The 26,541-nt window shown below is 35.1% G+C and overlaps 1 protein-coding gene across 1 annotated transcript in view; it reads left to right on the top strand.

Annotated features, from left to right (window-relative positions):
• Positions 1-26,541, top strand: part of TNKS (tankyrase) — a 165,290-nt gene that overhangs the window by 27,140 nt on the left and 111,609 nt on the right. Inside the window, exon 3 of the mRNA XM_003133396.6 lies at positions 14,594-14,689. Coding sequence (XP_003133444.2) covers positions 14,594-14,689 — 96 coding nt within the window. The remainder of the gene's footprint in view (positions 1-14,593; positions 14,690-26,541) is intronic.

Below are 26,541 nucleotides of genomic sequence, written 5' to 3'. Positions count from 1 at the left end.
CCAAATGGAAATCAGTTAAAATGTAACAGATTTAAAATTTAGTTCCACAGTTACACCAGCCACATTTCAAGTGCTTAATAACCATATCTGGCTACTGGTTCCTGTATCAGAGTGTGAGGATATTGAAATTTCCATCATCGTGGAAAGATCTATTGGATAGTGCTGTTAGATTCAGGACATATAGTCTTAGTCTTAGTCCTTTTTACATAAAAATGAGATCATTCCATGCATACTGTTTTTTTTTTTTTTTCACCTTGTGTTAGGAACATATTTCATTATCAGTGAATGTTTTCATCTAATCTCATTTTTAAAGACTGTCAAGAATTATATAGAAATAAGCATTCTTTAAATCAGTCACCTACATTAGGCCACTTAGAATATTTCTGATTTTTTAAATGTTGTTTTATAAACAGTACAATAGAGAACATCATTTTCATTAATTATATATGAAAACTCTAATTAGGGTAAACTACTTGAAAGCTAGAGCTTCTCAGTAAGAACCAAAGGAATCGTAGCTGCTGGAGAACTCAACTAGGGCTCTTGACTTTGTCACATTATCTATCCATATGTCACCCCTGAATGTGCTAGGTTAAGGAAAATCATTTCCCACACTTTTCTTACTCTTTGCAAAAATTCATTCAAAATTCATCGAAACCTTGAGAATTTGATTCACTTGCTTTTGTTTCATTATTCTCTCTCTTCCTTTTCCTGCCAGAATACCTCCCTTAAGCATTTTTAACATCAGTTTTTCATATAAAAGCTAAATTGGGATCTTTTAAACAAGTCTCAGTTATAGCATTTTCATAAAAAGTAAGAATTGGCAAATTCCATATTTGTATGCTTAAAAAGGAGAAGAGGCAAAAATGATAGTAATTTTTCACTTCTGAAATAATCCCTGCTGACACTGAGCACCATTATCTTGATGACTTGCCCACTTATGTTCAGCTGCATTCCAGAAAGTTAGAGTGTTTATGCATTTACCTGATAAGTTTGGGACTACTCTAGTAGGCTTTCTGGTTAGTGGTGGTAAATATATATGTTTATATAGAGAGTTTGGTATTTGTTCATTGAATTTTGTTAAAATTCCCAGAATGAGTGCCTTCATTCTCCTGAGCATTTAGGAAATATATCAAGATGCTTAAATTAGGGACAAAATGTCAAGCAATAAGAACAAATGAACCAAAAAAAAAAAACCTCATACATTTTTATAAGTGATATAATACTTGGCTTATTACTCAAGATGATTAAAGAAATGAATTGTATATTTGCATTTACTTTTAGATTAAATACGGTCATCCAAAAACAATCTGTGGATTTCAGTGAGATGCATATGGCTTAAGTTTGGGGTGGTATTTGGGGCAGATGGTTGATTGGAGCCAGTCATGGTTATCGTGCTATCTGAAACATGTGCATATTAAAACTGTGTCCTTCCTTGGTACAATTCCCTAATATTTGAGATTTGAGAGGAGGATCTAGATTGGAGATAAAGATTTATGGAGTCCTTCTCACTCATTCTCAGCTGACCAAACAGTTGTTAAGTATAATAATTACAATTTCAGGCTTTAAAACAAAGCTATGTACACTTGTTGTTTTAGTTCTTAAATTATTTAAATCTATCAATTCTCTTTTTTAAATGGGGTGGTTGTTAGACTTTTCATCTAGACTTTTCATCTATAAACAGAAGCCGGGATTAAGAATGTAAACCTTACTGTGAGTTGTTTCATATTCTACCCTCAGGTGTGACAGTACAAATAAGACATTAAGAAATCCCATAGTCTGAGTTCCCGTCGTGGCTCAGTGGAAAGGAACCCGACTAGTATCTGTGAGGATGTGGGTTCAATCCCTAGCCTTACTCAGAGGGCTAAGGATCCAGCACTGCCCTGAGCTGTGGTGTAGGTCACAGATGTGGCTCGCATCCCAAGGTGCTATGGTGTAGGCCAGCAGCTACAACTCCGATTTGACCCCTAGCCTGGGAATTTCCATATGCCATGAGTGCATCCCTAAAAAAACAAAGGAAGAAATCCAATAGTGTGTCTAAATCTCTGTTTGTTTTGTGTCAAGCCTGACATTTTCTATATTTACTGTGATACACATAGTCATGGTTAGAGATGACAGGTCATATATTTTATTTTGTCTTTAAGGGGCACAATTTTGAGTGTTGATCTTTTGAAAGAATCTGCTTGAGCATGAAAATGGAGGGAACAAAAGCAGGAAATATTCTAGTGGGTCTCCTAAAATGGAACCTTAGCTGTCTTGGGTGTTCTTAGAGTCGAGGTTGCATGCTTTCTCACAAGGGGATCATTTGATGGAATTAAGAGGACATTGATCATTAGAAGAAAGTATTTAGGACAAATGTATGGATGTGCCTTTAAGAAATCACATAAAGGAAAGAAAGCTGGAGTTATAGTTCTGTTGTGATCTTGGCTTATACTTGTGTAGAATGATAAGGTAGAAATTAAATGCGTGGCTTTAGAATTAAGTATGAATTCTACTTTATCATAAATAATTTAGTTGCTTTGAGCCTCAATTTCTTATTTATAAGGTGGGCATCAGACCTGCTACATCAGGTTGTTATGGGAAATTAAATGAAATAAGAAAGCGGATAGAGCCTTAGTAAGTGCTTGTTTCCTTCCACTCTCTTTTCCCTTGGGTAGCAAGAAAAAGGTGTTCTCAGAGGTCATTTTTGTATTCCTACACTCAGTAAAAACTTAATGACGGATATGCAGCTCTTTGTTACCATCGATGTGAATTAGATTACATCCTTTGTTTCATATTCATTGTAACTTTGTAAACTAAAATTATGGCTTGATAAGGCATGGAACTTTTTTAAAAATTGTAGTTTAGGTCTTGCAGAAACATTGCAAATAGGATAATGGAAAATCATTGTAACTTATACATTTTAACCACAAATATTTCAATAGCAGGAGGATGAATTTCTAGTAGTTTGCTGTGACTGAGTCAAAAGTATATGAAATCTTGACACATGTGAAGAGGTGTGAACAATGATCATTTTTTAAAGGCGCATTAATTATGAGTAAATAGTTCTTCAATCTGCTAAATGACATCATAATTGATATTTCTGAAAATTACAATCCAACACCCAAGAATGAGAGAAGGGAAAGAGCAAAAGCAGAATTCTGTTAAAAGAAAAAGGCTAAGGTGGGATGTGAGAAATGTGATTGAATATAGTCCTTAAGAATATCACTAATAGGAGAGTTCCTGATGTGACTCAGTGCTAACGAACCCAACTAGTATCCATGAGGATGTGGGTTCAATCCCTGGCCTCGCTCAGTGGGCTAAGGATCCTGCATTACCATGAGCTGTGGCATAGGTCACAGACACGGCTCAGATCTGCTGTGGCTGTGGCTGTGGCTGGCAGCTATGGTTCCAGTTTGACACCTAGCCTGGGAACTTCCGCATGCCACAGATGTGGTCCTAAAAAGCAACAACAACAACAAAAAACACCCACAAGAATATCACTAATAGGATGATTTCTCAAATCCAAGAGGAAACAAACTACATTTAAAAAAATGATTGGATATATTCCCAAAGAATGAAAAACTTAAGAGTTGTGTTCTTTATCTCCTTCAGATGGAAAGTCAACAGCATATTGAAGTTCCAGTCATTTGAATCAATTCTCAGAGACATAGGAAAATATCATAAGTGATATAATTTTTTAAGAAACTAAAGTTCAAAGCAGAATCAATATTATGGTACTGGTTCAATCCTGTGCTCCTTGTGGAAAATGTTTTCAAATGTGTGACTTTAAACCGTTTATCTAATAACACTAAAACTGAATTGGTCTTAATATTTTATGCTAATGAGGAATTTGCCTGGAAATATTAGTAAATCCTTAAGGCCTTGCTCGGCTCTTAATTTAGAGATGATTCAGAAAGGCAGGTGACACTTCTCTCTAAGAGACACATTGGAAAGCACTTTTTGCTTGTGTTTGCTGTCGCTAGAATGTAAACATTCTGTCATCCTGTTATAAGCTTAGGTGGTCAACTGATATTATCTGCTTTATCCCTTACTAGAACTTTATTTAGCTGAGTCTAGTCAAGTATTTGAAAAAGTTATCTTCCCTTAAGTAAAAGGAAACAAACAAACAAAAAATAATTGACTAGGCATAAACAAATTCATTGTTTCTAGGGCTGATACCAGTTTGCCTTTATTTTAATCTAACCAATATTTTTTAGCACTCTCTGTGCACGTGATTTTATTTTTGAAAGGCAGATGTAAAGATTGCTTAAAGTGTTTGTTGAGTCCTTTTTATGTGCCAAGAAACAAGCTAGATTTATATATATTGTCTCAATTATAACAGCACCCTTGGAGGAAGGTAGTATTTTATGAGAGAAGATTGAGATTGGCAGAGGTGAAGTCACTTGCCTAAGGCCTGACAATTGTTAAATAGAAGTATTTTAAACCTGGGTTTGTCTGATTCCTGGACAGGAATTTCTTTTAGACTTGATTCTCAAGGATTCCCAGGTAGAAAGAGATATTTTTTTAATAATCATTCTTGTATTTATTACACTGCCCACTTTTTCTTAGAATAAGTTATGGTTTGTGTAAGCCAGTAATGCTGATTCCACAAATGTATTGTGGCCTGCCTTAACAACTTATTGCAAAAAAGATATAATTGAATTGGATATAAAAATCTGCTGTATACACATTATATAGAATAATCTCTTACCTGTGTTACTCCAGATGTAATGGGCCTTTTCAAATAGTCTTGATTTTCTCTATTTTTAGAAAAACTTAATAATAGGCGCGAAACTTAATTGCAGGATTCTTTTATTGTTATAATATTTCATGCCACTGTTTGATCATAAAGAACAACTCTGTGTAAATTTAATAAAAGATTTAATATATTTTCTAATATCTTTTAAAAATTCTTATATGCACATGTGTACTATATGCAAATCACTACTCCAGGAGCTCCTCAAATATTTATTTGTTTTGTCTTCCTTATAACCCCATGAGTAGGTACTATTATTATCTCCTGATTTACAGATGAAGAAATCAGTGTGGAGAGGTGACATCACTTCCTGGGGGTCCCAGAACTAGGATGGGGCAGAACTGGGATTCTAACCCATACAATCTGGTTCCAGAGGACCAACTCTTTTCTATGGTGTTTTGCCATTAGTAAGTGCAGCAGACTTAGTAGAGACCTTGATTTTTTTGAACTTAAGAAATAGGTATTCTTATTTTGTCCTGATGACACATGTGGAAAAAAGTTATAAATGGGTATCTATCTAATGAAGTACATTGAGGCAGATAGTTCATTGAGGTGAAATTAAGTAATGCATCACAAGTACGCTGGTCCCAGGTGTTGACAGAATTCTGAATGCTTGGTAACACATGGAGTTTTGTACAAATAGAAAATTATCTCTTGACTGTTTTACTTAAGACTTATTTCTGCAGTCTCAACATTATCACAGATTCTAAATTAATGTATTTGTTTTATATTGGTATTGTTTATTTAGTGCTACTTAATGTTATTTGGTTGATAAGAAGAACTGCCCAATTTTTATTTCTCCATTGGTTACAAATTAATTACTTTAAACAGCAGCTTTAAGAGAAGTAGGTATTTTGGTGAACATACTTAAATAGCATGCATAAAGATCATTTTTGTCTGAGGAGAAATATCTCTCTCATTATAAAAATAATATATATTTGTAATAAACATTAAAACACTGTAGAAATGTATAAAATAGAGACACATTTTATGAACTTATTAATTTACTGTGTATAACTAGCTACATAATAACTTAAATTTAAGATCTGTTATTGCTGTTGATGGCCATTGAGATCTGCCCAGGTTCTCTAGAATTAATGTCTCTTTCCCCATCACCATTGTTATTATTGCCTCTTCCTCCTTCTCTGGCCAATCTTTTAAAGTTCAGAACCAGATATTGAGACAAGCTGGACAAAATTCTCATTAGTGAGGGTTTGGAGTAAGATTCAGATAACCTAGGTACATGTTTCTATCTGAGGGTGATGGCAGTAGAACTTGGAGACAGGGAAATTTTTGGACACATTTCTGCCCTTGCTTTTTGTTTTCTTTTTTTGTTTTGTTTTGTTTTGGCTTTTTAGGGCCACGCTCGTGGCATATGGAGGTTCCCAGGGTAGGGAGCTAGAGCTGCTGGCATGTGCCACAGCCACAGCAACACCAGATCTGAGCAGCATCTGCAACCTATACCACAGCTCACAGCAATGCCAGATCCTTAACCCACTGAGTGAGGCCAGGGATCAATCTTGCAACCTCATGGTTCCTAGTCGGATTCGTTTCCACTGAGCCACAACAGGAACTCCTCTGCCCTTGCTTTTGATGAAGTACCTCTGTTCTTTAATAAATTTTTGCGTTGTTTAAGCTGAAGTAGTTTTTTCTCCCTCATAATTTTAAAAACTCTCTAGTTGATACAGTTGGTACTCAAATATATATTCATAGGTCACAGCATCTTAAATTTAGAAAGATTCTTAGAAATCATTTTTATTTTTTACTATTTACTATTCTTTACTATTACTTTTTTAAAAACTTATTTAGTAGTTACTATTTTACTGGTTTACTATTGACTTATTTCCTATTAGGTTTTTAAACCATAGAAATCTTTCTTCAAATGAAATCTAATGTAGTAACCCAGTATGTAAAAGTGTTGAGAAAGAAGAGAGCATAGACCTTCATGTATTCTACCTTGCGTAAGTGGGTGTGATAGGGGAGTAGGGTGTGGATCCTTAAGACCCTAAAGATCAGTGGTTTCAGCCAGGAGCAGTTTTGCCGATTGAGAAGGTATTCAAATGTATAGAGTCTTTTTGGTTGTCACAGTGGGCGAGTGCTGTTGACACCTAGTGGGTAGAGAGGTCATGGGGTCCCGCTAAACATCTTATAATGCCCGGTGCTACTCCCCACTGTTAAGTACATACTGTAGGTGAAGCCAAAGCCAAAGCCAGGGCCTGACTAATTTGGCTAGAAAAGATACTAGGAGCCACTTTTAGATTTAGATAGTTTATCACTTATACAGTGAAAAGAAGGGTAAGCAAGGGTGCCAGCTCCCTGTGGTCCTTGTACCACACACAGAAAAAGATTATACTGAGAGAAAAAGGGCTGAATGACTACAGCACGAGTTGGGGATACCATGTTGCTAAAGAGCCAGTAGAAGGGGAAAGGAAGAAAGCCCCCTATGCTATCATCAGAAGTGGTAAGTGATGAGTCACTGTCTCAGGACCACCTTCAGGGAAGGTAGAGAGGTGAGTGGAAGGTGATCTCAGAGTAGCACCTTGCAGGTCTCTCATCCTTCATTTCCAAAGAGCACAAGGCATTGTACCAAGACACAGTTTTGTTTTGTTTTTTGTTTTTTGGGTTTTTTTTTGTCTTTTTAGGGCCGCATCCACAGCATAGGGAGGTTCCTAGGCTAAGGGTCGAATTGGAGCTGTAGCCGCCGGCCTACACCACAGCCACAGCAATGTAGGATCTGAGCCGAGTCTGTGACCTACACCACAGCTCACGGCAACGCCGGATCCTTAACCCACTGAGCGAGGCCAGGTATCAAACCCGAAACCTCATGGTTTCTAGTGGGATTCGTTTCCACTGCGCCACAATGGGAACTCCCCAAGACACAGATTGTGATTCAAATCACAGAACTCTGATTCAAGTCTTTGCTTAGCATGTGGGAGTACTTGCAGAGTCTCCAGGGCACCATGTTGGAGCCATTTCCCTACAGCTGCAACAAATAATTATCTGGTTCAAAATGTCAATAGTTCCAAGGTTCACTCTGCTCTAGACATGAATATAACTTCATTTTTCTAATAGCCATGTTAAAAAGAAATCACTGAGTGAACAGAGGGCTGACCATGTTAAGAGGCAGCAAGAGGGCAAGCCAAGGAAAGAGATCTCAGAGGAAACCAACCCTGTAGGCATGTTGATTACAGACTCCTAGCCTCCAGGACTGAAAGAATAAAATTTCTGTTGTTCAAACCAAATCTATTAACTTGTTTTCTCTTGAATTATCAGCTGTTTTTTTTTAATAGTAATTGTTCCTAATTTATATGTGTAAGGTTTTTTTGTTTTGTTTTGTTTTGTTTTGTTTTGTTTTGTATCATTGAGTTTATCCTGTTTGGAATTCTTGAACCTGTAAATTGGTACCTTTTACTAGTTCTGGGAAAATCTTATGCATTATCTCTTCAAATATGTATGTGTTTTCTTTTTCTTTTAAGACTGATCATAGCATGTTAGACCGTCTCACCAAATCCTTTGTCCATGATTATCTCTTTGAATCATTCTTGGAAATATCTGTTGACATATTTCCCAGGTCAATAAATTTCTCATCAGGTGTTTCTAACCTGCGGTTAAACCCCTCTAATGAGCTTTTAAAAAATCAACTTTATTGAATTATAAAATTAGTTTGAGATAATGAAATAAAATGCATCCGTTTTAAGTATATATATTGACGAGTTTGACAAATGTGTATATACCCATTTGTAACCCATTTGTAACCACCACCACAATTTAATAGAACATTTTTATCACTCTAAGAAGTTCTTTGGTGTCCATTTGTAGTCAGTTTTTTCTTCCTCTCCACCATCCCCAGGGAACAATTGATCTGTTTTCTGTCATTATGGATTTATTTTCTGTTCTAGAAATATGTTCTTTGCTTTATGGCTTCTTTTGCTCAGCATAATGTTTTAGAGTTTCATCCCTCTAGTATGAGTCAATTTTTTTTTTTAATTTCTGAGTAGTATTCTGTTGTATAGATATGCCACAATTTGCTTATTCTTTCACCTCTTGATGGATACTGAGGTGTTTCCTATTTTTTTGCTGTCATAAGTAAACATGATTATTCATGCCTTTGTATGGACCTATTTCTTTTCTTCTTGGATAAATATCTGCAAGTAGGATGTTAGAACATAGAATAGTGAATATTTACGTTTATAAGTAACTACTAAATTGATTTCCAAAGTGGTTACATACCATTTTATATGCCTACCAGCAGTGGATGAGAGTTCCTGTTTAGTACATTCTCATTAATACTTAATACCATTGATAATAAAAAATGAGTTATTGCCCATCTTTTAAATTTGTGTTTTTCTTTTGAATAATGCTCTTGAGCATCTTTTCATATATTGGTTGTTTGTATGTCTTTTGTCTTATGCATTGAAGACTAGAGCTAGTTAAAATTTTGTCTAAAATTAAATATTAGAGTATTTTAAAATTGAAAATTTTATTTGCTAAAAAATTTAATGAAGTTGGTGTTTTGTGTAATTTAATTTTAGAAACTCAGTCAATTGAGTGTCTTTATACTCTAAAAGAGTAAGATGACTATAAAATACTTGGAAAACATCTAACATAATCATAACCTCTTTTAAAATTGAGTATAAAATTGAGTGTCTTTTCATTGTGAGAAGCAGTTTTAGACCCTTTAATGTAGCTCTAAAATTCACATAACAAAGCATTTACTATATCGTAATAGGATTTCTACCACTAAAAGTGAAAATTAGGAGTTCTCATGTGGCTCAGTAGGTTAAGTACCCGGAGTTGTTACTGCAGTGGCTTGGGTTTGATCCCTGGCCTGGGGATCCTCATAGTGCTTTACTAAAATGCTTTTTCATAATTTACTTAAAAACCTTGCTACCTTTTTAGCTTGGAAAATTCACATTAGTTTCTATTTATTCTACCTTATATAAGTTAATGCCTGTATTAAATACAATTTATCATAATAGCACTTCATATTTTTCTAGGAATTTGATGAGGCTTTGCATACATTTAGAAATGTTTCCTTTTTATTTGGAAGAGTTAAATGATATGAATGCTTAAGTTTAATAGTTTTGAATAATTAAATGAATTGACTTCAGTGTCTACTTCATTGGTCATAGGCAGAAGGCATGGTCTCTGAATCTGGCTCACTGTAGCTGAATGTTTGCACCAGAAATAGGAAAACCACATGTCCTTCTTGCCATAGGTCTTTTGAGATTGTCATTTTGAATATTAGTTTTAACTCTCTGTTGTTATGTTGCCTTAATGTATTTTCTCTACCCTTCTAACTTCAAAAGTAGATAAATGAATTTAAGATATACAGCCTAGTCATTTAAGATTTGAGATTTGGTAATGCCCTGATTGGTTAAAGATAATACAAGGAGATTTTGAATGGCCACAGTAGTCTTGAATTTACGTGCTAATTGTTACTCAGATTTTAGTTTCCTTGTTTTTTTCAAACTTTATTTTTTATATTGATTGTATATTTTGAGAATCTTGATTCAGATATTTGTGCTACTTTTAAAGAAGACTTTATTAGTGTGCCTTCAATGTGTATTGATGCTACAAGATGAATTTCTAGTTGTATTATGAATCTGTAGTCATATTTTATTATTCCCTTTGGTAGCACAGAACTTTGAAAGCAAATTTTGAAGCATTCATTGAGAGTCCGACATGTCACCACTTCAAGTTTAGACATTCTTGGTTGTTACCTTAGCCTCATGTATATGCTGTTCGTCTGGTATTAGAAAATAGTCCCACACGGAGTTCCCGTCGTGGCGCAGTGGTTAACGAATCCGACTAGGAACCATGAGGTTGCGGGTTCGGTCCCTGCCCTTGCTCAGTGGGTTAACGATCCGGCGTTGCCGTGAGCTGTGGTGTAGGTTGCAGACGCGGCTCGGATCCTGCGTTGCTGTGGCTCTGGCATAGGCCGGAGTCTACAGCTCCGATTCAACCCCTAGCCTGGGAACCTCCATATGCCGCGGGAGTGGCCCAAGAAATAGCAACAACAACAACAACATTAAAAAAAAAAAAAGTCCCACACAACTCTCTACAGAAGATAGTGTGAAACTGAAATATGACTTGAGAAATTGCTTGGGAAGTAGTTTGGGATGTTTTGATATCTATCCTACAACTTTCATTGATCATGGACTCCGCTTTTGGTTTGTTTTTACTAGATAAAGTGTTAGGATAAATACTTTTTTTTTTTTTTTTTTTAAGATTTTAGATCTTAATGCCATAGGTCTTAGGCTCTAACTCTAAAAGGATTATTAGGGATTTGAGGCCCCCTAGATATCTAGACATCATCTGTAGTCTAGTCATATGTAATCAGCTACTTCAGTTTATAGACCTGAGAACTGAGACCCAGAAAATTTTGTATGTGTGTTAGGCTCAGTACTTCTCAAACTGTCTGTGGTCAAGGACCAGTTTCTTTCTTCCTCAATGCATGGCAGAGCAATAATTTTGTAAACTACAATAAAGATGAGGTACTGGAAAAAGTAATTTTAAAATGACATACACAGTTTTAAATGCTTCCTCCTAATTTCTGTGGTTATCTCAATGTATTACAGGGAGTTCTAGGACTAGAACAGTTCATAGACCACACTTTGTCTCTGCCCAAGGTCAAGACTGGCAAACTATGACTGTGGGCCAAATCCAGCTCACCCCTTGTTTTTTGTATGTTCTGTAAGATAATTATTTTTACATTTTAAATGATTTTTTAAAAGCTCAGAATAATATTTTCTGATAATGATAATTATACAGAATTCAAATTTTAATAAAATTTTGTTGGAGCAGAGCCTCACATGTGCCTTTAAATATTGTCTGTGGCTGTTTTTCCTGTTATGATGGGGTTGAGGCAAGGCTGAGTAGTTGACAGAGACCAAATGGTCTACAAAGCCTAATTATATTTACTCTCCGGGCCTTTACAGACAAAATTATGATCTGAAGGTTTGGCTCTAGGACAAATCATTGAGTTGGCAGTGGTAGAGTTGAGAATACAAATAGGGTCTACATTTTAAAATGTGCTTTTTAAAAACTTGTTATTGGACTATGGTTGACTTCACAATGTTGTATTAGTTTCAGCTGTGCAGCAAAGGGAATCTGTTATATAAATATATCTATGTCCTTTCTTTTTTCCCCGTGTAGGTTGTTAGAAACTATTGAGTAGGTCCCCCTGTGCTATACAGCATTATTATTAACTCATATGTATTATCAGACTCTTGTGCTTAGTACTCTTGATGAAAATTTTTGTTCTCATTTAAATTTCCCCAATGTTGTCCTTTTATAAAAAGGTAAGTTTAGATCCCTTCTGGTCTAGTTAGAGATACCTTTATTGCTTCTGAGACTTGTGGGGTTTTTACACATATCTGGTCAATTAAAATGTTTGAATATTTTCTGGAGTTCCCGTCGTGGCGCAGTGGTTAACGAATCTGACTAGGAACCATGAGGTTGCGGGTTCGGTCCCTGCCCTTGCTCAGTGGGTTAACGATCCGGCGTTGCCGTGAGCTGTGGTGTAGGTTGCAGATGCGGCTGGGATCCCTTGTTGCTGTGGCTCTGGCGTAGGCCGGTAGCTACAGCTCCGATTCAACCCCTAGCCTGGGAACCTCCATATGCCGAGGGAGCGGCCCAAGAAATAGCAACAACAACAAAAGACAAAAAAAAAAAATGTTTGAATATTTTCTAACATGGATTTTGTTATCAGCATCTGGTTTAGAAAATTCAGCAGCTTCTTCCATGTTGCTAGATTACTCTGCAGTGATGTTTCTGTGAGTTCAGGTCCAATGAATGAGATGTGTATGGCTCAAAAATGTTTAGAAAACATATTTCTAGTAAAAAGTTTACTCCTTTAAATGTCAACTGAAACAAAGCAAAACTGCAATTAAACTGTAATGGCAGATTTCTATTGCAAAATAGCAAAGATATAATAGGTGAAAGTTGATGTTTTAGGTGATTTTGGGAGGAAAAGTAGGCTTTCAGTGTTTTGCCTTTACCAATCACTAAAGTAAAAGTTCCCATCATATTATTGTCAAGACTTGTTAAATTAACATATTCCTTTACTTCTTGTTTAAAGCTGATTCTGAAGTTCTCAAAGTGTGCAATTAAATACTCAGCTTTTCGTGGTAGCTGTTATTTCTTTGTTTTCCCATCCTTTGCTTGTGATCACTCAGCAACTCAATAAAGGTATAGCAATAGCTATTATCTTTACATTTGATACATGAGCCTGCTTCGTGATAAAGACCCTTGACAAGCCAAATCTTTATGTTGGGATTTCTTTATGGAATATGTATATACATATTAAATGTGCAAAAGCTTATTCATTTTGATGAAAGAGTAACTATAATTTGATATTATGTTACTTGGTATTTTATGCCACTTACTCTTGTCATTTTGTAAATATCTGGAAAAGAATTATGTTCATTGCTTATAGTAAAGGATGAAATAATATAAAAAGTCTTAGCAAAAATTTCCTGCATCTTCTCAAGCCATGGCTAGTTATTATTATCCCATGTCTGAAAGTACCCAAGGTTTAGTGCAAGAGATCCTGATGCACAGTGCCCCAGCAGCTGCATCCCAATTCTAGATAAGGCTGTTCCTTTGTACCCTATAATAAGGCCGTTGACTAGATGGCTTATGCGTTGAAGGGAGAGGAAGAGCTTTATAAACAGCAGGACTTATTATTTAGTAATATATGAGGATTGCATTGCAAATGTCAGATTCCAAAAGAATGTATGTACTTTAGCATGGGACTGTTAATGAATGGAAATTTGGGACTCATCAATAGTAATTAATAACATATCTTTAACCATATATTTGAATTTAATGTTTCTACTTTGTTTTAAATTTATGCTATAGAATATTGCTAAATGGTAACAAGTCCTGTTCTCTACAGGAGTACACAAAATCTTGTGTTAGATTTCAACTGTTAGAATAACTTGTAATTGAACCTTGCTAATTGGATTAGTTTTTAATATATGTATTAGTTTAACCATTGGTTGGCAACACCTGCCCTCCCCCTTACCCCTTCCCCATACATACCAGATGTAGTTGAGAAATATTTTGGATTTATTGTATCTGGATTTTACTTAAACAATGATTGTCTCTTTTGGGAGCCTACAAGTCTCAAAATTCTCTGTAGCTACTTGTTACCCAGTATAGCATGTGTGTGACATTCATTCCTCAGCATATATTATAGTGACTGAACTTATTCTAAAAATTTTTGATGGAAATAATTATTGTAGAAGACAGGTTTTTTGGGGTTTTTTGTTTTTTGTTTTGCAGCTCAGCTGCAAGGGACGAGTTGCATGCATCACTATGTCTGGTAAACTTCTTGGAAGCAAGCCAATATGTTCTGGTGAGTTTCCACATATGTAAGCAGTGAGCACTAAAAGGCTTGCACAGTATTACAACAATACTGAGACAAGGAAGCTGTGGGAAATTCAGCAGTGAAGCAGCGGCAGCAACAAGCAGCCACAGTGTAGTAAAGGCAAGGCAGGCTCACAGCCTGTTTCACAGCGTGAGGCAGCAAGCACACAGCTCCCCATCCTGCTGCCTGAAGGAGGCAAACCCAAACTGTCTGTTGCAAGATTTTTCTAGTTCTATGTTTATGATGTTAAGTCATGTGATAATACTGTACCATAAGTTGCCAACTTCGCTTTACTCTAGAGAGGAGCCTTTGCTGCAGTGCTTTTTTTTTCCCCCCTTTCTTTTTCTTTCTTCCTTTTTTTTCCCTTGAAAGAAAAAATTGTGCAATGTATGTTTATGCCTACACCATGCCAAGGCGACACTTACCAGTAAATAATCTTTGTATCCCTGAGGTAAGATACTGTTTCTGCTTTCCCTGCACAGTGCTGCTGCAGCACGGAGCGGATCCAAACATTCGGAACACCGATGGGAAGTCAGCCCTGGACCTGGCAGATCCTTCAGCAAAAGCTGTCCTTACAGGTAAGAAAACAGAGCTACCAGATTATTTTGTGTACTAGCTTGCTTTTATAAAAATCTTTATGCATTGTATTATATTTTTCTTTTTCTACTGATAAAAGCTCAGCAAATACATATGCCGTAATCTCTACTTTATTATTGATTTGTTATATTAACGGTTTCATTAATTGCTCTACTGTTGTAAGATAAGCAATAGGATTGCTTATTCTATTTAGGATTTCTGTGAATTATAGCATTAAGTGATAACGTAATTATTCATCATGTTAGCCTTTTTTATGGTTTAGACTGTAATTTCCTATATCTCATCGTCTCAGTTGATTCTTTTGAAGACCTTCATTACTGAGCAAGCAAGGGCATTTGTATTACTTTATGAAAGTAGTTTTGACCGGAAAGACAACCTGCTGCCTTGCTGCTTAGATCAATAGTTAAATAAAATATGATGCCTTGTCCTCCCTTGTTTGTATTTTTTTATCATCATCTTCTCCCTTTCACCATGATAGCTAAGTACTTTTTAACTAAGGCAGTGGATTACCTTTTACCTCAGATAATGAAAATTTTGGCTTAAGTATTGGTTTTATTAAGGCAGAACCAGCAAAGAGGAAATGCTAGAACAGGAAGGCTCTCTCAATAACAATATAGGAAATAATGCTATAAGTGATGTAATATTCAGCAGCCGTTTTCATTGATCTTCATTCGCAAAATGCTGCATTGGATCTATTTTCATTTTTATTCTTAGCATCGGAGTTCTGCTGCCTTTGCCTTCTTTTACTTAACTGACCTTTGTAATTTGGAGCCTCTTTGTCACTGCAGTGCTAACAGTGTTGTTTTAGGTTGTATGAAAGTAAGACTTTTTGCTTCCTTTTGAATATGTCTAGATTTAAGGAAAATAAATCTTTTGTTCACTTTTGAGTTTAGAGTCCAGAATCTTTATTAACAAAGATTCTGAGGTAAATGGAAAACATCTATTTACAGAAAGCTTTGAAAATATGTGGAATCTTTGCTTAATTACTCTGTATGGAAGACAACTTCCCAAGTGTTAAAATTAATATAATCTCTGCTAAATCAGAGTAATCTGATTGATCTAAATTAATAAAAGATTAGGTGATTTGGTTGCCGAATCAAGATAACATACTCTAGAGGAATACAACCATTTAAACCAGTATAGATATGGTGAAATTTAAATATAACTGTAAAGTTTTAAATAATGATATAAAAATCTATAGCCTCAGCTCTGGTGCTTAGGTTCTGCAGCCTTTCGGTCTCTTCTTTTAACAGAGCCCTGGGCAACGGTTGCATCCTTGGAGTGGTCTCTGACCAAAGGAGAAATACCATTCATAGTGATGGAGGGATGTTGTAAATACCACCAAGATTGTCTCTATATCTATGCCCTCCCTCTGACCTTTCCTTCTCTTCAACCCTCAATGCCTGTCTTGTCCATTTGTCAGATTTGTTCATTTTGTTCATTTAATGCAACACTGCTTTTAGATCCATTTTCACTTTTTTAAAACATAAAGTTTAAATTAAGTTATTAACAACAAGAAGCTACTTTTTAATCTGAAAATAATTTCAGGGGAGATTATATTGGCTCTTGTTAGTATGGGAAAGAAACTTGGCAGAATAACTCATGGAAACTGAAGATTCCTGAAGGACGGAGACCATGTCTATTAAACTTGATTTGAAATGCACTTAACTCTGTACTTTGCTTAGACAGAAAAATACTACATTTTTCTTGGTCATAATACTGAGTTCATTAATTGTCTTTTTTCAAGAATATGCTTTCTTGGGCATGACATACAACTTTTCAGGTATGATTTGAAAGAAAAACATTCTAGTGGATAACATCTGTGGAAAATAAATGCTTGTGGTATTTATACATTCATGTTATATAATGCAGTGAAATATATTCCAAAATGTTTTTATGCCTGTGCAGGTTCACTTCTAAGCAGTTTTTTCTGATGGAATTATGGTTGGAAGTATTATTTCCACATCTAAATTTAAAAGATTAAGTATTGATAAAGAAAATAATTGTTTGAAAAGAATACCTTAATTTAGAGTTATTAGAGATTATTCTGGGTGATGTGTCATTCTTTATTTTTATGCCAAATGTAGTTGTAGTACCATTACTTACTTTGAGTTTCTGTTCTTAATTTTTTTCCTCTTTGGGAATTTAATTGCCAAGATAACTTTCCAATATTTTTCATGTTACTACTTTTGTCCATTAGCCAAAACTGTGTATAGATATTGCATATTCCTTAATGGAAATAAACAAAGTGACAGTCTGTTTTACTGAATATTTTAGTTATCAGTAACTAATAACCTGGTCTGCATAAAGAATGCATGGATTTTTGCAGAGCTATATAAAACAACTTACCCTTAATTTTACAACTGAGGAATCCCAGCATATAGGCATTTGTTTTGGATAGTGCACTTAGGTTATTTTAAAGAGAGTAATTAATTGGAAAGATGCATTAAGCTATTTGCTGAATTATTGTGTCTAGTAAATGATACATGTAGAAGACTGAAGGTTTTTTGTTTGACTCTGAAGTTCTGGGCAGCCAGCTGAAAGTCTTAGAGGTGGTTTTGTTTATTTTATTTTATTTTTTTAGGAAACAAGGATAGGAATCTAAAGTCTAAAGAAGCCTGTGGAAATTTCACTGAAGACCAGTTTTGGTGTGTTATGATTGTGGATTTTTAAAAAATTTATTTATTTTGATCTTTTTTCTAGTTATAAAAAAATACATTGTAGAAGTTAAGACAAATAGGAAAAATATGAAAAAAGAAAAATTATTCCTTATTCTACCACAGAGAGAACATTTTGATATATTCCATTTATAAGCTTTTTTTCTTTGCAAACAGCCCCCACACTCTTCTTTCTCTTTAATGAGATCAGCCTTGTACATTTCATATTGCTTAATAATCTTTTTTTTTTTTTTAAGAATTTAGTTATGTGAATATTCCCAAAAGGCATTAAGGGTTCTTTTGCAGCAGGGTATCCTATGGATAGATTTTAGTGTTTACCATTTAGGTAGATCGTTTTTATCCTTTATTTTTCCTTGTGAAGTTAGAGGTATTTTATTAATTCCGTTGGAACAATGCTTCTTTACCATATTCATTCTTAGCATCCATAAACATGTTGCATCTTTCTGTTCCTGATTGAAGTATGTGAGGATTTGGAGAATGAGGAGCTTCCCTTTTAAAGGGCTGTACTGCCTGCGATGTTATTTTGTGAGAGCTACATGTAAGTTAAAGGTGACAAAGTAGGTGTTCATTGAAAGGAATAAATATGTAGGAGTATTTGTTAATCATGTCAAGGGGATTCTGTGGGGTGCAGTGGGAAGTTGGGTCATAAGAAGAGGTGACAGCAGATTGAGGCTGAGAGTTTGGGAAAGGATAGATAGCCAAAGGAGAGTTCTTGTTGGCAGAACTGAGGATGACAGGGGTATAAAGTGAGTGAGTTTAGGTGGTCCCAAGGTTGCCAAAGTAATTCGTCTCAGCAGTTTCCTAGTAGATTTAGGAGTAGGAATAAGGAAGAGGAGTATATTTGCACCATCTTGTCTCAAGAATAAACTTCAATCTGGATTCATTGCACTTCTGAGGAAATTCTAATCTCTGATTGATGGGCTGGCTCCTAGTCCTTCCAGAAAGGGTTAGCTGTGGCTCAGGCTAAGAGGCAGTGTTGAGGGGTCATCTGTGTGCCTGCTGAGCCTAGTGTGTTAAATCAAAGTCTATCTGGAATCCTGTCCCTTTGTTATTGTTATTGTTGTTCTCCTCCACTGCTTTCTACTGCTTTTCAGATAAAACAATAACCTTCAGCATGATCAGTGAAGACTTAAGTGATCTGGACCCTGCCTCTGTATGTTTGACTGCTAGGTTTTGCAGTTCTTTTTTAGGATTCCTTTCTTTTTCTCAAGGTTTGAAAGCAATCTGTCAGTAATTCAGGTCTGCCACACTTTCAAATCCCCAATTCAGCCATTTCTTACCAGCTTCACTGTTCTAGCCCTAGTATACATCCTTCATGACAGCAGTTAGTTTCATAATGGGTCTCCCTGCCTCCACTTATACATCACTCAGTTCTCACTGTAGCTGGAGTGGACTTTGTAAAACATCAGTCAGAACTATGATTAGAAAACTCATTAACATATTCTCATTACCCCTGAATAAAATCCAAACTTGAACCATAGGCTGCTATGATCTGGCCCCTGCCTTGCATTATCTCTGATCTTCTATTCTATTTTCCCTTGAGCTCTTTGTTTCAACTACAGCTGGATGCATGCTGTTCCTCAAACAGATGAAGCCCCTTTTTTTTGTGTCCGGACCAACACATCCTCTTTACTACAACTGGAACACTGCCCTTGAACTTCACATTGTTTATCAGTCAAATCTCCATTCAGATGTTTACTCCTCAGAGAAGCCTTCTTGTCGTCAAACCCATTATCTTACTTTATTTTCCTGATGGACTTATTACTTTATTTTCCTTGTGGATATCTGAAATTGCAGTATTTTGTTGTTATTCTTTTGCCTCAACAGAATGAAAGCTTCACAAGGATTTGGGCTCTTTTCTGTCACTTCATTGTGCCCAGGACTTGGATGAGTACATGAAACTGACTGAATAAACAAATACATCTAGGGTTTGATTACTGATAACTGAGGGCAGCATATTTTCCAGGTCCTACGAGGACTCAATAACTATTATTTCACTCTCATGCCATATTATAATAATCTTATTACATTTTCTATTTCCTAAAAAGTGTTTTGAATTGCCTTGTAGTCATGTATACCTCTTAAAACATAGTTCATTAAAGTTTTTTTTAAATTGGTATGATGAGTAAAGTATGTACTCAGCCTTTTATCAACAGATTTCATGGATAGCTCCTTTGATTGAGAATATTCTAATTTTGGAACCATCAAAATTCCTGCAGCTGTCACATCAGACTTCCAGATGTCAAACCAGGGCCTAATTCTTACTCTTTTCTTTTGGTTATTGTTTTGTTAATGGGCTGTCTTGCATATTAGCTATACTGCAGTGTAGCATATTGCATTTCTTGTGTAATACATTTTTACTATCAGCCTACATGATTGAAGACAGATTTCTCATGTTCTTAATTTGAATTTAAGGAATTATTTTTATCAATTATTAGAAAGTCTCATAGCTCAATGTACCTCCTAGAAAATAAACCGTAAAAAGAGATTCCTTACTTGTAAAGAAAAGCTGTGTTTATCCACTTCAATTTTATTAGGTTAAAATTATTAACATGAATTATTGATTTAAAAAAAATTCCCTTTAGTGTTAGAGCAGGAAACATAAAACTTTTCAAGTGAAATGAAACAGTGTGAATACTCATTTTAAAGATATGCTGAAAATGTGAATCCCTTAAGTAATTGTTAAGAAAATTTTAGTAATGGTTTGATCTGTCTACAGTTTTGGACATGAGCAAGAAAATTTAAGATTTTGTTATTAAAACTGATTGAACACTTGTTTGAAACCTTAAAAATATGAAAAATAATTTAGTAGAGGAATATAAAAGTAGTACCTTTTTAAAAAGGCTATATCTGACATAGGTCATTGTGATTTAAATTTCAAATTGTTATTTGCACCTTGAACAAACAGGTCAGATGTTACCCTGAAGCTAGTTAATTTCATCTTTTTAGCACCTGTTTAATTTGTTTAGTAGTTTTTATTGAATTGTCTTTTAGATTACTTGCAGCAAGCCACACTTGTTTTTGGAAGTTAGCTTCATGTAAAATAGAGTAGTAATAGCAGCCGACAACTCCTAAGTACTTCTATGAGCCAACACTCTTCTAAGGTCATTGAATCCTCACAGCAACACCAGCAGATAGATATTATCATTGTACCTATTTTTACAGTAGAGGTTAAGTTACTTTTACAAGTTCACCGTCCTTAAGGGAAATTTTAGGGATTTGAACTCAAGCAGTTTGGCTGCAGAGTTGGTGGTATTGTATATGCAGATTAAGATTTTTTACCTACTGATTCATTTAGAAGGATGTGGTTATTATAAAACATTTAAAAATTAGACTGACCCATGCGTTCAGGGCTTAAATTCCATCTGTCAATATGTTTCTCTGCTTTCTTAGCTTAAAGATTGTTCCTTTCAAAAAAAACTTACCTGATTAATATTACCTGGAAGATTTATAATTGTATTGTTATAATTAAATGAATTACTTGGGTAATAAATTGATTTAACAAACATTATAAATGCTGTTCTTAAGTTTTTGCTCTCTAGGCAGTAGGCTTGAATATTTTAAGTATTAAGAAAACAATATTTAGATTCTATAAGGAAAGATGTAATAATCAAAATGTTTGAACTATTCATAGATAGAAGGCAGTTCAAATAAAGTGACTAAGCTTTACATGGGTTACAGGCAGTTAGACATAAATGTATGGAGTGGGAGAGAATAGAAACTTTCTGTCTAGATAACACAGAATTCTAGTATTTCAACCTCTTCCCATCAAACTTTGTGTAATTAAAACCACAAGCCTACATTATTACAACCAAGAGTAATTTTTCAACTAATCAAAAATTACATATTTCTGAAGTATAATAACTTGTTAGTACATACATTGAGAGCAGCTATCATTTTCTCCAGTAAACTGTATCAACCTTATATTGTTTTCATTGCAGTTTATATTAGAGCTTCAACTACAAATTGCTATTGTAAATGATTCTTTTAAAATTTCTTATAACTACTGCTAAATATTCACTTTCTTAAATAGCACATATGATGTTAGAATTCTTTAATGCTTTAATATTATAAGGGTTAATAACTCTGTCCTTTAAATTTTTGTTAAGCATTTATTTTGACATAAGTATAGATTCACATGCAGTTGTAAGCCCCCTGTACCCTCTGTATTATTTTCCTTCAGTGGTAACATCTTGAAAAACCGTAGTATAGTGTCAAGACCAGCATATTGACAGTGATGTACCCAAGATACAGAACACTTCCATTACCAGAGATATTGTTCTCTAGTTTACCCTACATGTAACATCTTTATCAATTTTGGTATTAGGATCATGCTAGCTTCATGGAATAAGTTAAGAAGTGTTCCATCTGCTTTTATTTTCTGAATGAGATTGTTTTCTGAAAGAGATTACTTCTTTTACCAATGTTTGGTAGAATTCACCAATGAAACCATCTGGGGCTCATACTTTCTTTTTTTGGAAGATTATTATTGATTCAATTTCTTTGATAGGTACAGAGCTATTAGGCCATATGTTTTTCCTTGTGTGAGTTTTGGTAGTTTATGTCTTTCAAGGAATTTCATCTAATCTGTCAGATTTCTGTGTATAGAGTTGTTTGTAGTTTTCTTTTGTTAGACAGCTTTTAATATCTGCAGGATCTGTAGTGATATTCCGTTTCATTCCTGATAATTTGTAATTTGTGTTTTTCTCTTTGATATTAGCATTGTCTAGAAGTTTTTCAGTTTTATTGACCTTTTCTAAGAACCGAATCATTGTTTCATTGATTTGTTTTTTCTCTTTTTGATTAGATTAATTTGTTCTTATGTTTATTATTTTCTTCTGCTTACTTTGGGCTTATTTCAGTCCTTTTCTATGTTCTTGAGGTGGTAGTTTAGAAAACCGATTTGAGGTTTTTCCTCTTTTGTAATGTATGCATTTAGTACTATAATTTTCCCTATAAGTACTTTAGCTGTAACCTACAAATTTTGATATGTTCTATTTTCATTTTCATTCAATTCAATGTATTCTTTTTAAATTCTCTGAGACTTCCTCATTAACCCATGTTTAGTAGATGTATTTTGTCTAGAATCCAAGTGTTTGTTGATTTTTTTATGTTTTTGATATACCTTCTAATTTGATTCCATTGCAATTGAACAACACATGTTATGTTTTTAGTTCTTTTCATTAAAAATTTTTTGTTTTGTGGGCTATTTTTGTATATGCTCAATGGGCATATAACAAGAATAATGTGCTTTGGCTGTTGTTGGATCAAGTGTTCTATATATAAATGTTCCATCCTGTTGGTTGTTGGTGTTATTGAGTTCTCTGTCCTTGATGATTTTACCCCCACCTGGTCTTGACTGACATCAGAGGAGGAGTGACTTCATTAATGTTGGGCTGTAGTGAAAGTTTGTGATAGTCTGTGGTCTCCATAGACACTGTGGTGAGGAGGGGCTAATTATTACCTGGCAGAAATGAAGTCTTGGTTCCTAATGAGCTTGCAAACTTAGGCTTATCACAAGGCCTTTGCTTTATGACTAGGGGTAGAGTCACAGTTTTTTTTATTTTTATTTTTTAGGGTTTTTTTTGGGGGGGTCATTTTTGTTTTTTTGTGGTATTTGGCTGAAATAGACTGGTTATTGTCTAAAGGTTTTCTGTCATGCTAGACTGTCCCTTTCCCAGTCCTTTGGCTAGAGAGAGAGAGCAGGCTTTTGTTTGTCTGTACCTATTGACATTTTCTGGGTTGCTAATTTCTTTCGCTCTGAGGTCTGTATATATGGGGCAAAAAAGACTTGCGAACTCACCACCATGTCATTCTTGGGTACCAAGATTCCCTAACAAGTCTGCCACCTTCTCTCCACCATTGAGAGTCTTCTTATGTTTATTTTATAAATAATGCGATATCTGGGTTTTTTTAGGTGTACTTACTGGCAAGAATAGGGGAAAGTGTATCTATTTCATTTTCCTAGGAGTCTTGAAACTATTTTTGATCAGCTATTGCTGTTTGGAATCAGTTGTTACCCATATGGATACTCTGAGGATTTAAGCATTGAGTGTAGCTCAATAGGAATTTGGGTGGCATGCTTATTTTTCTAAATCTACCCTCTGATTAGAAACCTAGATTTAAGCAACTGTGAGTTATGAGGGGTAGGATTGGACTATCAGTACTCGTCACACAGTACTGCAGAGAACATAATTGTTTAATGCATTGGCTTTTTTAGCTGAATAAAAGGCAAAAGTATGATTTTTGTATTTACAGTTGAAATAATTGTGACTAAAAGTAAAAGTTATCAATAGCTTACTGCTTTATCAGTTGGTAACTGGTAGATATGCCCATAGTCCTTTCTTTCTTGATCTTTGTTCTGTGCTTTTCTTTAGTTCCATCTACGCTTTGACTCAGCCCTAAGGTTGGAGTAGCCCGGCAGCCAATATTTTCCTAATTTGTCTAATGTAGAAGAATCATTTTTCTAAAACTTAAAAAAGTCATTGAACATATGGCATAAGGTTTATTATTTAAAGAATGAGGTGTCCCTGAAAGGTGGAATAAGGGAATAATCGGCAATTATTTAGGATCAGAGAGGCTCTATAATTAAAGTAAGTAACTTAGTGCTGGAGAATTTACTCGTGAAATTTTTGCTGAATACCATCTTTTCCAGCTATACTCCAGCTTTGTAAGTATCCCTGCCTTACATTACTCATTCATAAGGCTGAGGAAACTGGAACAGGATATGATAATGCAAAAAATATAAGTTGACCTAAAGCAAAAACCTTCTTTGAACAGATACCACTTTTATGCGTGGCATTTTCTAGCAGAACTTGCCTTACACCTACATTTTCACACCTTCTAACATGCTGTTTAAGCAGATGTCAGTGGGGAACACGGACTAGCTAGTAGGAAGAAGCTAATGAGATGTGTATATACCCACTTGCTCAGGAATCAATTTAGTGAAGCTTTGGACTAGGTAGGAGGGTTGTTGCCGACCATAGAGGCTACAGTGCTCTTCTCAACCCTTTCCCCACTTTACAGAGGAAAAGGCATCCCTAGCAGCAGGTTAACAGCTATACTGCAAGACTGCAGCACTGGCTATACAGCACAGTCGCACAAACTTTTGGAATCAAGAAGGTCTGCATTAAAATCCCAGTCCTGCTACCTACCGCTTGTGTAAATGGAGAGTTACTTTGTGTTTCTAAGCCTCAGTTTCCTACATTTTTCGTTTCGAGAGTGCAGGTGGGATAATACCTACTTCTGGGATGGTATGCCGAATAAATTTTTTGAAAGCACTTAGTTAGTTCATGGATGTCATCAAGAGACTTTTGGAAACAGAACAGAACAAAACAGTGTTTTACTCTTAGACACCGAAGATTTCATTATTGGTGGTCATTGTACTTCTGAAAATATAAAGTTTCCTAAACTGAGCAACCAACCACATTAATAGAATGGGACAGGGAAGCAGAGGGGGGAGTCAGTCATTTGACAAATACGTGATTCTGTGTGGTGGGAATAAGTGAAGAGCAAAGCTCACTTCCTGAATACAGAGAGAGTAGATTGTATGCTATATTATGCTTGTTGATTTTTATCTTACAAGGACTTCATTAATGTGGTTTTTTTCAATCATTTTCCACCTTTTCAAAAGGATAAAGGAGAAGAATTGTATTATTAATAGAGTGAGTGACAAAAAAAGGCAAATAGCCAACTTATATGCTAACCCTTGAAATCTCTAAATGGCAGTTGTTTTTTTTTTAACTTCTTTTGGATCCTATTCACTACCGAAGTCGAAGCATTATTTTTCTAAATCATTATATTATTTTAACTCCACATGGGTGACCACTTAACATCTTAACTCTTTAGTTTCCTGGGCTACTTTTATCTACTGGTTTTTTTTAATCCTACTTTAGGATGGCAGTAGCAGAGACTAAGAGAAATAGACATGAAGTAGATTTTGAAGGTAAAACTAACAGAATTGAATATAGGACATGAGGACAAGAGAAGAATCAAGTGTAACTCGTGTTCTTAGCCTGAGCGACTAGGTAGATTATAGTGTTTTTTTCTTAAGAGAGGGAAAATGGGATTCAGGTTTGATGGGTGTGGCAGTGGGGTAGGAAATAAAGAATTCTTCATTGGCCATCTTAAATTTGAGATGTCTATTAAACAATTACGTTGTTTGCCACAAAGAATTCTCATTTAGACCAGGGCTAACCAAAATATATACGTCTGTAGGCAGGTTCCAGTGAGCTATTTGTTTCTGGCTTACAGTGGGATAAGGGACTTGCCCCAGAATACAAATCAGCTGCATTGCTAAGTACACCTTTAATTTAACTAACTTTTTTTTTTTTAATATAGCAAGACTTCCTTATTACTTGGGGGAATAAGTAACAGTGGAGAAATCTGTTGATACCCTTAATGGAGAAGCAAAATTAATATAATCAATTACATGGACTATATAAGCTAAGTGAGAGTTGAATAAGCCTTGTGTGCTGGCAGATGTAACACCTGAGAAGGACATAACATCTCTCATGTTGTATTCTAGCCAGGGATGCATAACTAAATCTCAGGAGGAGACATTAGACAAATACAGATTTAGATGCATTCTAAAAAATAATTGGCTTGTATTTCTCAAAAATGTCAATGTCATGAAAGACAAAGGCTAGGAAATTATTTCAAATTAAAAGAGATTAAAGAGACATAACAACTAAATACAAAATCCATGATCCTGGACTGGGAGGGGGAAAATGTTATAGAGGATATTACTGGAACAATAACAAAATTGGCATGTGTACTCTCTGGTAGATAAGCATATTGTACCAATGTTAAATTTCCTGAATTTAATTACTGTACAGTGCTTACATAAGAAAAAATCCCTGTTTTTAGGAAATAGACACCGAAATAATAAAAGGCAAAGAGACATGATGTAACTTTTTGAGGTGATTCAGAAAAATTATTTATTGCACATACATACATACATAGAAATATAGAGGTGGAAGAAAGGATATAAAGCACATAGACAAAACTTTAAAAATTGGTAAGTGTGGGCACAGGTTGTACAGGAGTCCTCTGTACCTATTTTGAAGGTTTTCTCTGTGTTTGAACTTTCAAATGAAAAGAGTTTTTAGATGATCACTCTGTGCAAAAAAAAAAAAAAGAATTTGGTTAATAAA

Source organism: Sus scrofa, chromosome 15 (genome assembly GCF_054392235.1).
Source record: "Sus scrofa isolate SSC_HxYL_T2T_F1_AM1 chromosome 15, Sscrofa_HxYL_maternal_Yorkshire_Landrace_v2.0, whole genome shotgun sequence".
Classification (NCBI taxonomy): domain Eukaryota; kingdom Metazoa; phylum Chordata; class Mammalia; order Artiodactyla; family Suidae; genus Sus; species Sus scrofa.
This window is presented reverse-complemented; position numbering and strand designations above follow the sequence as displayed.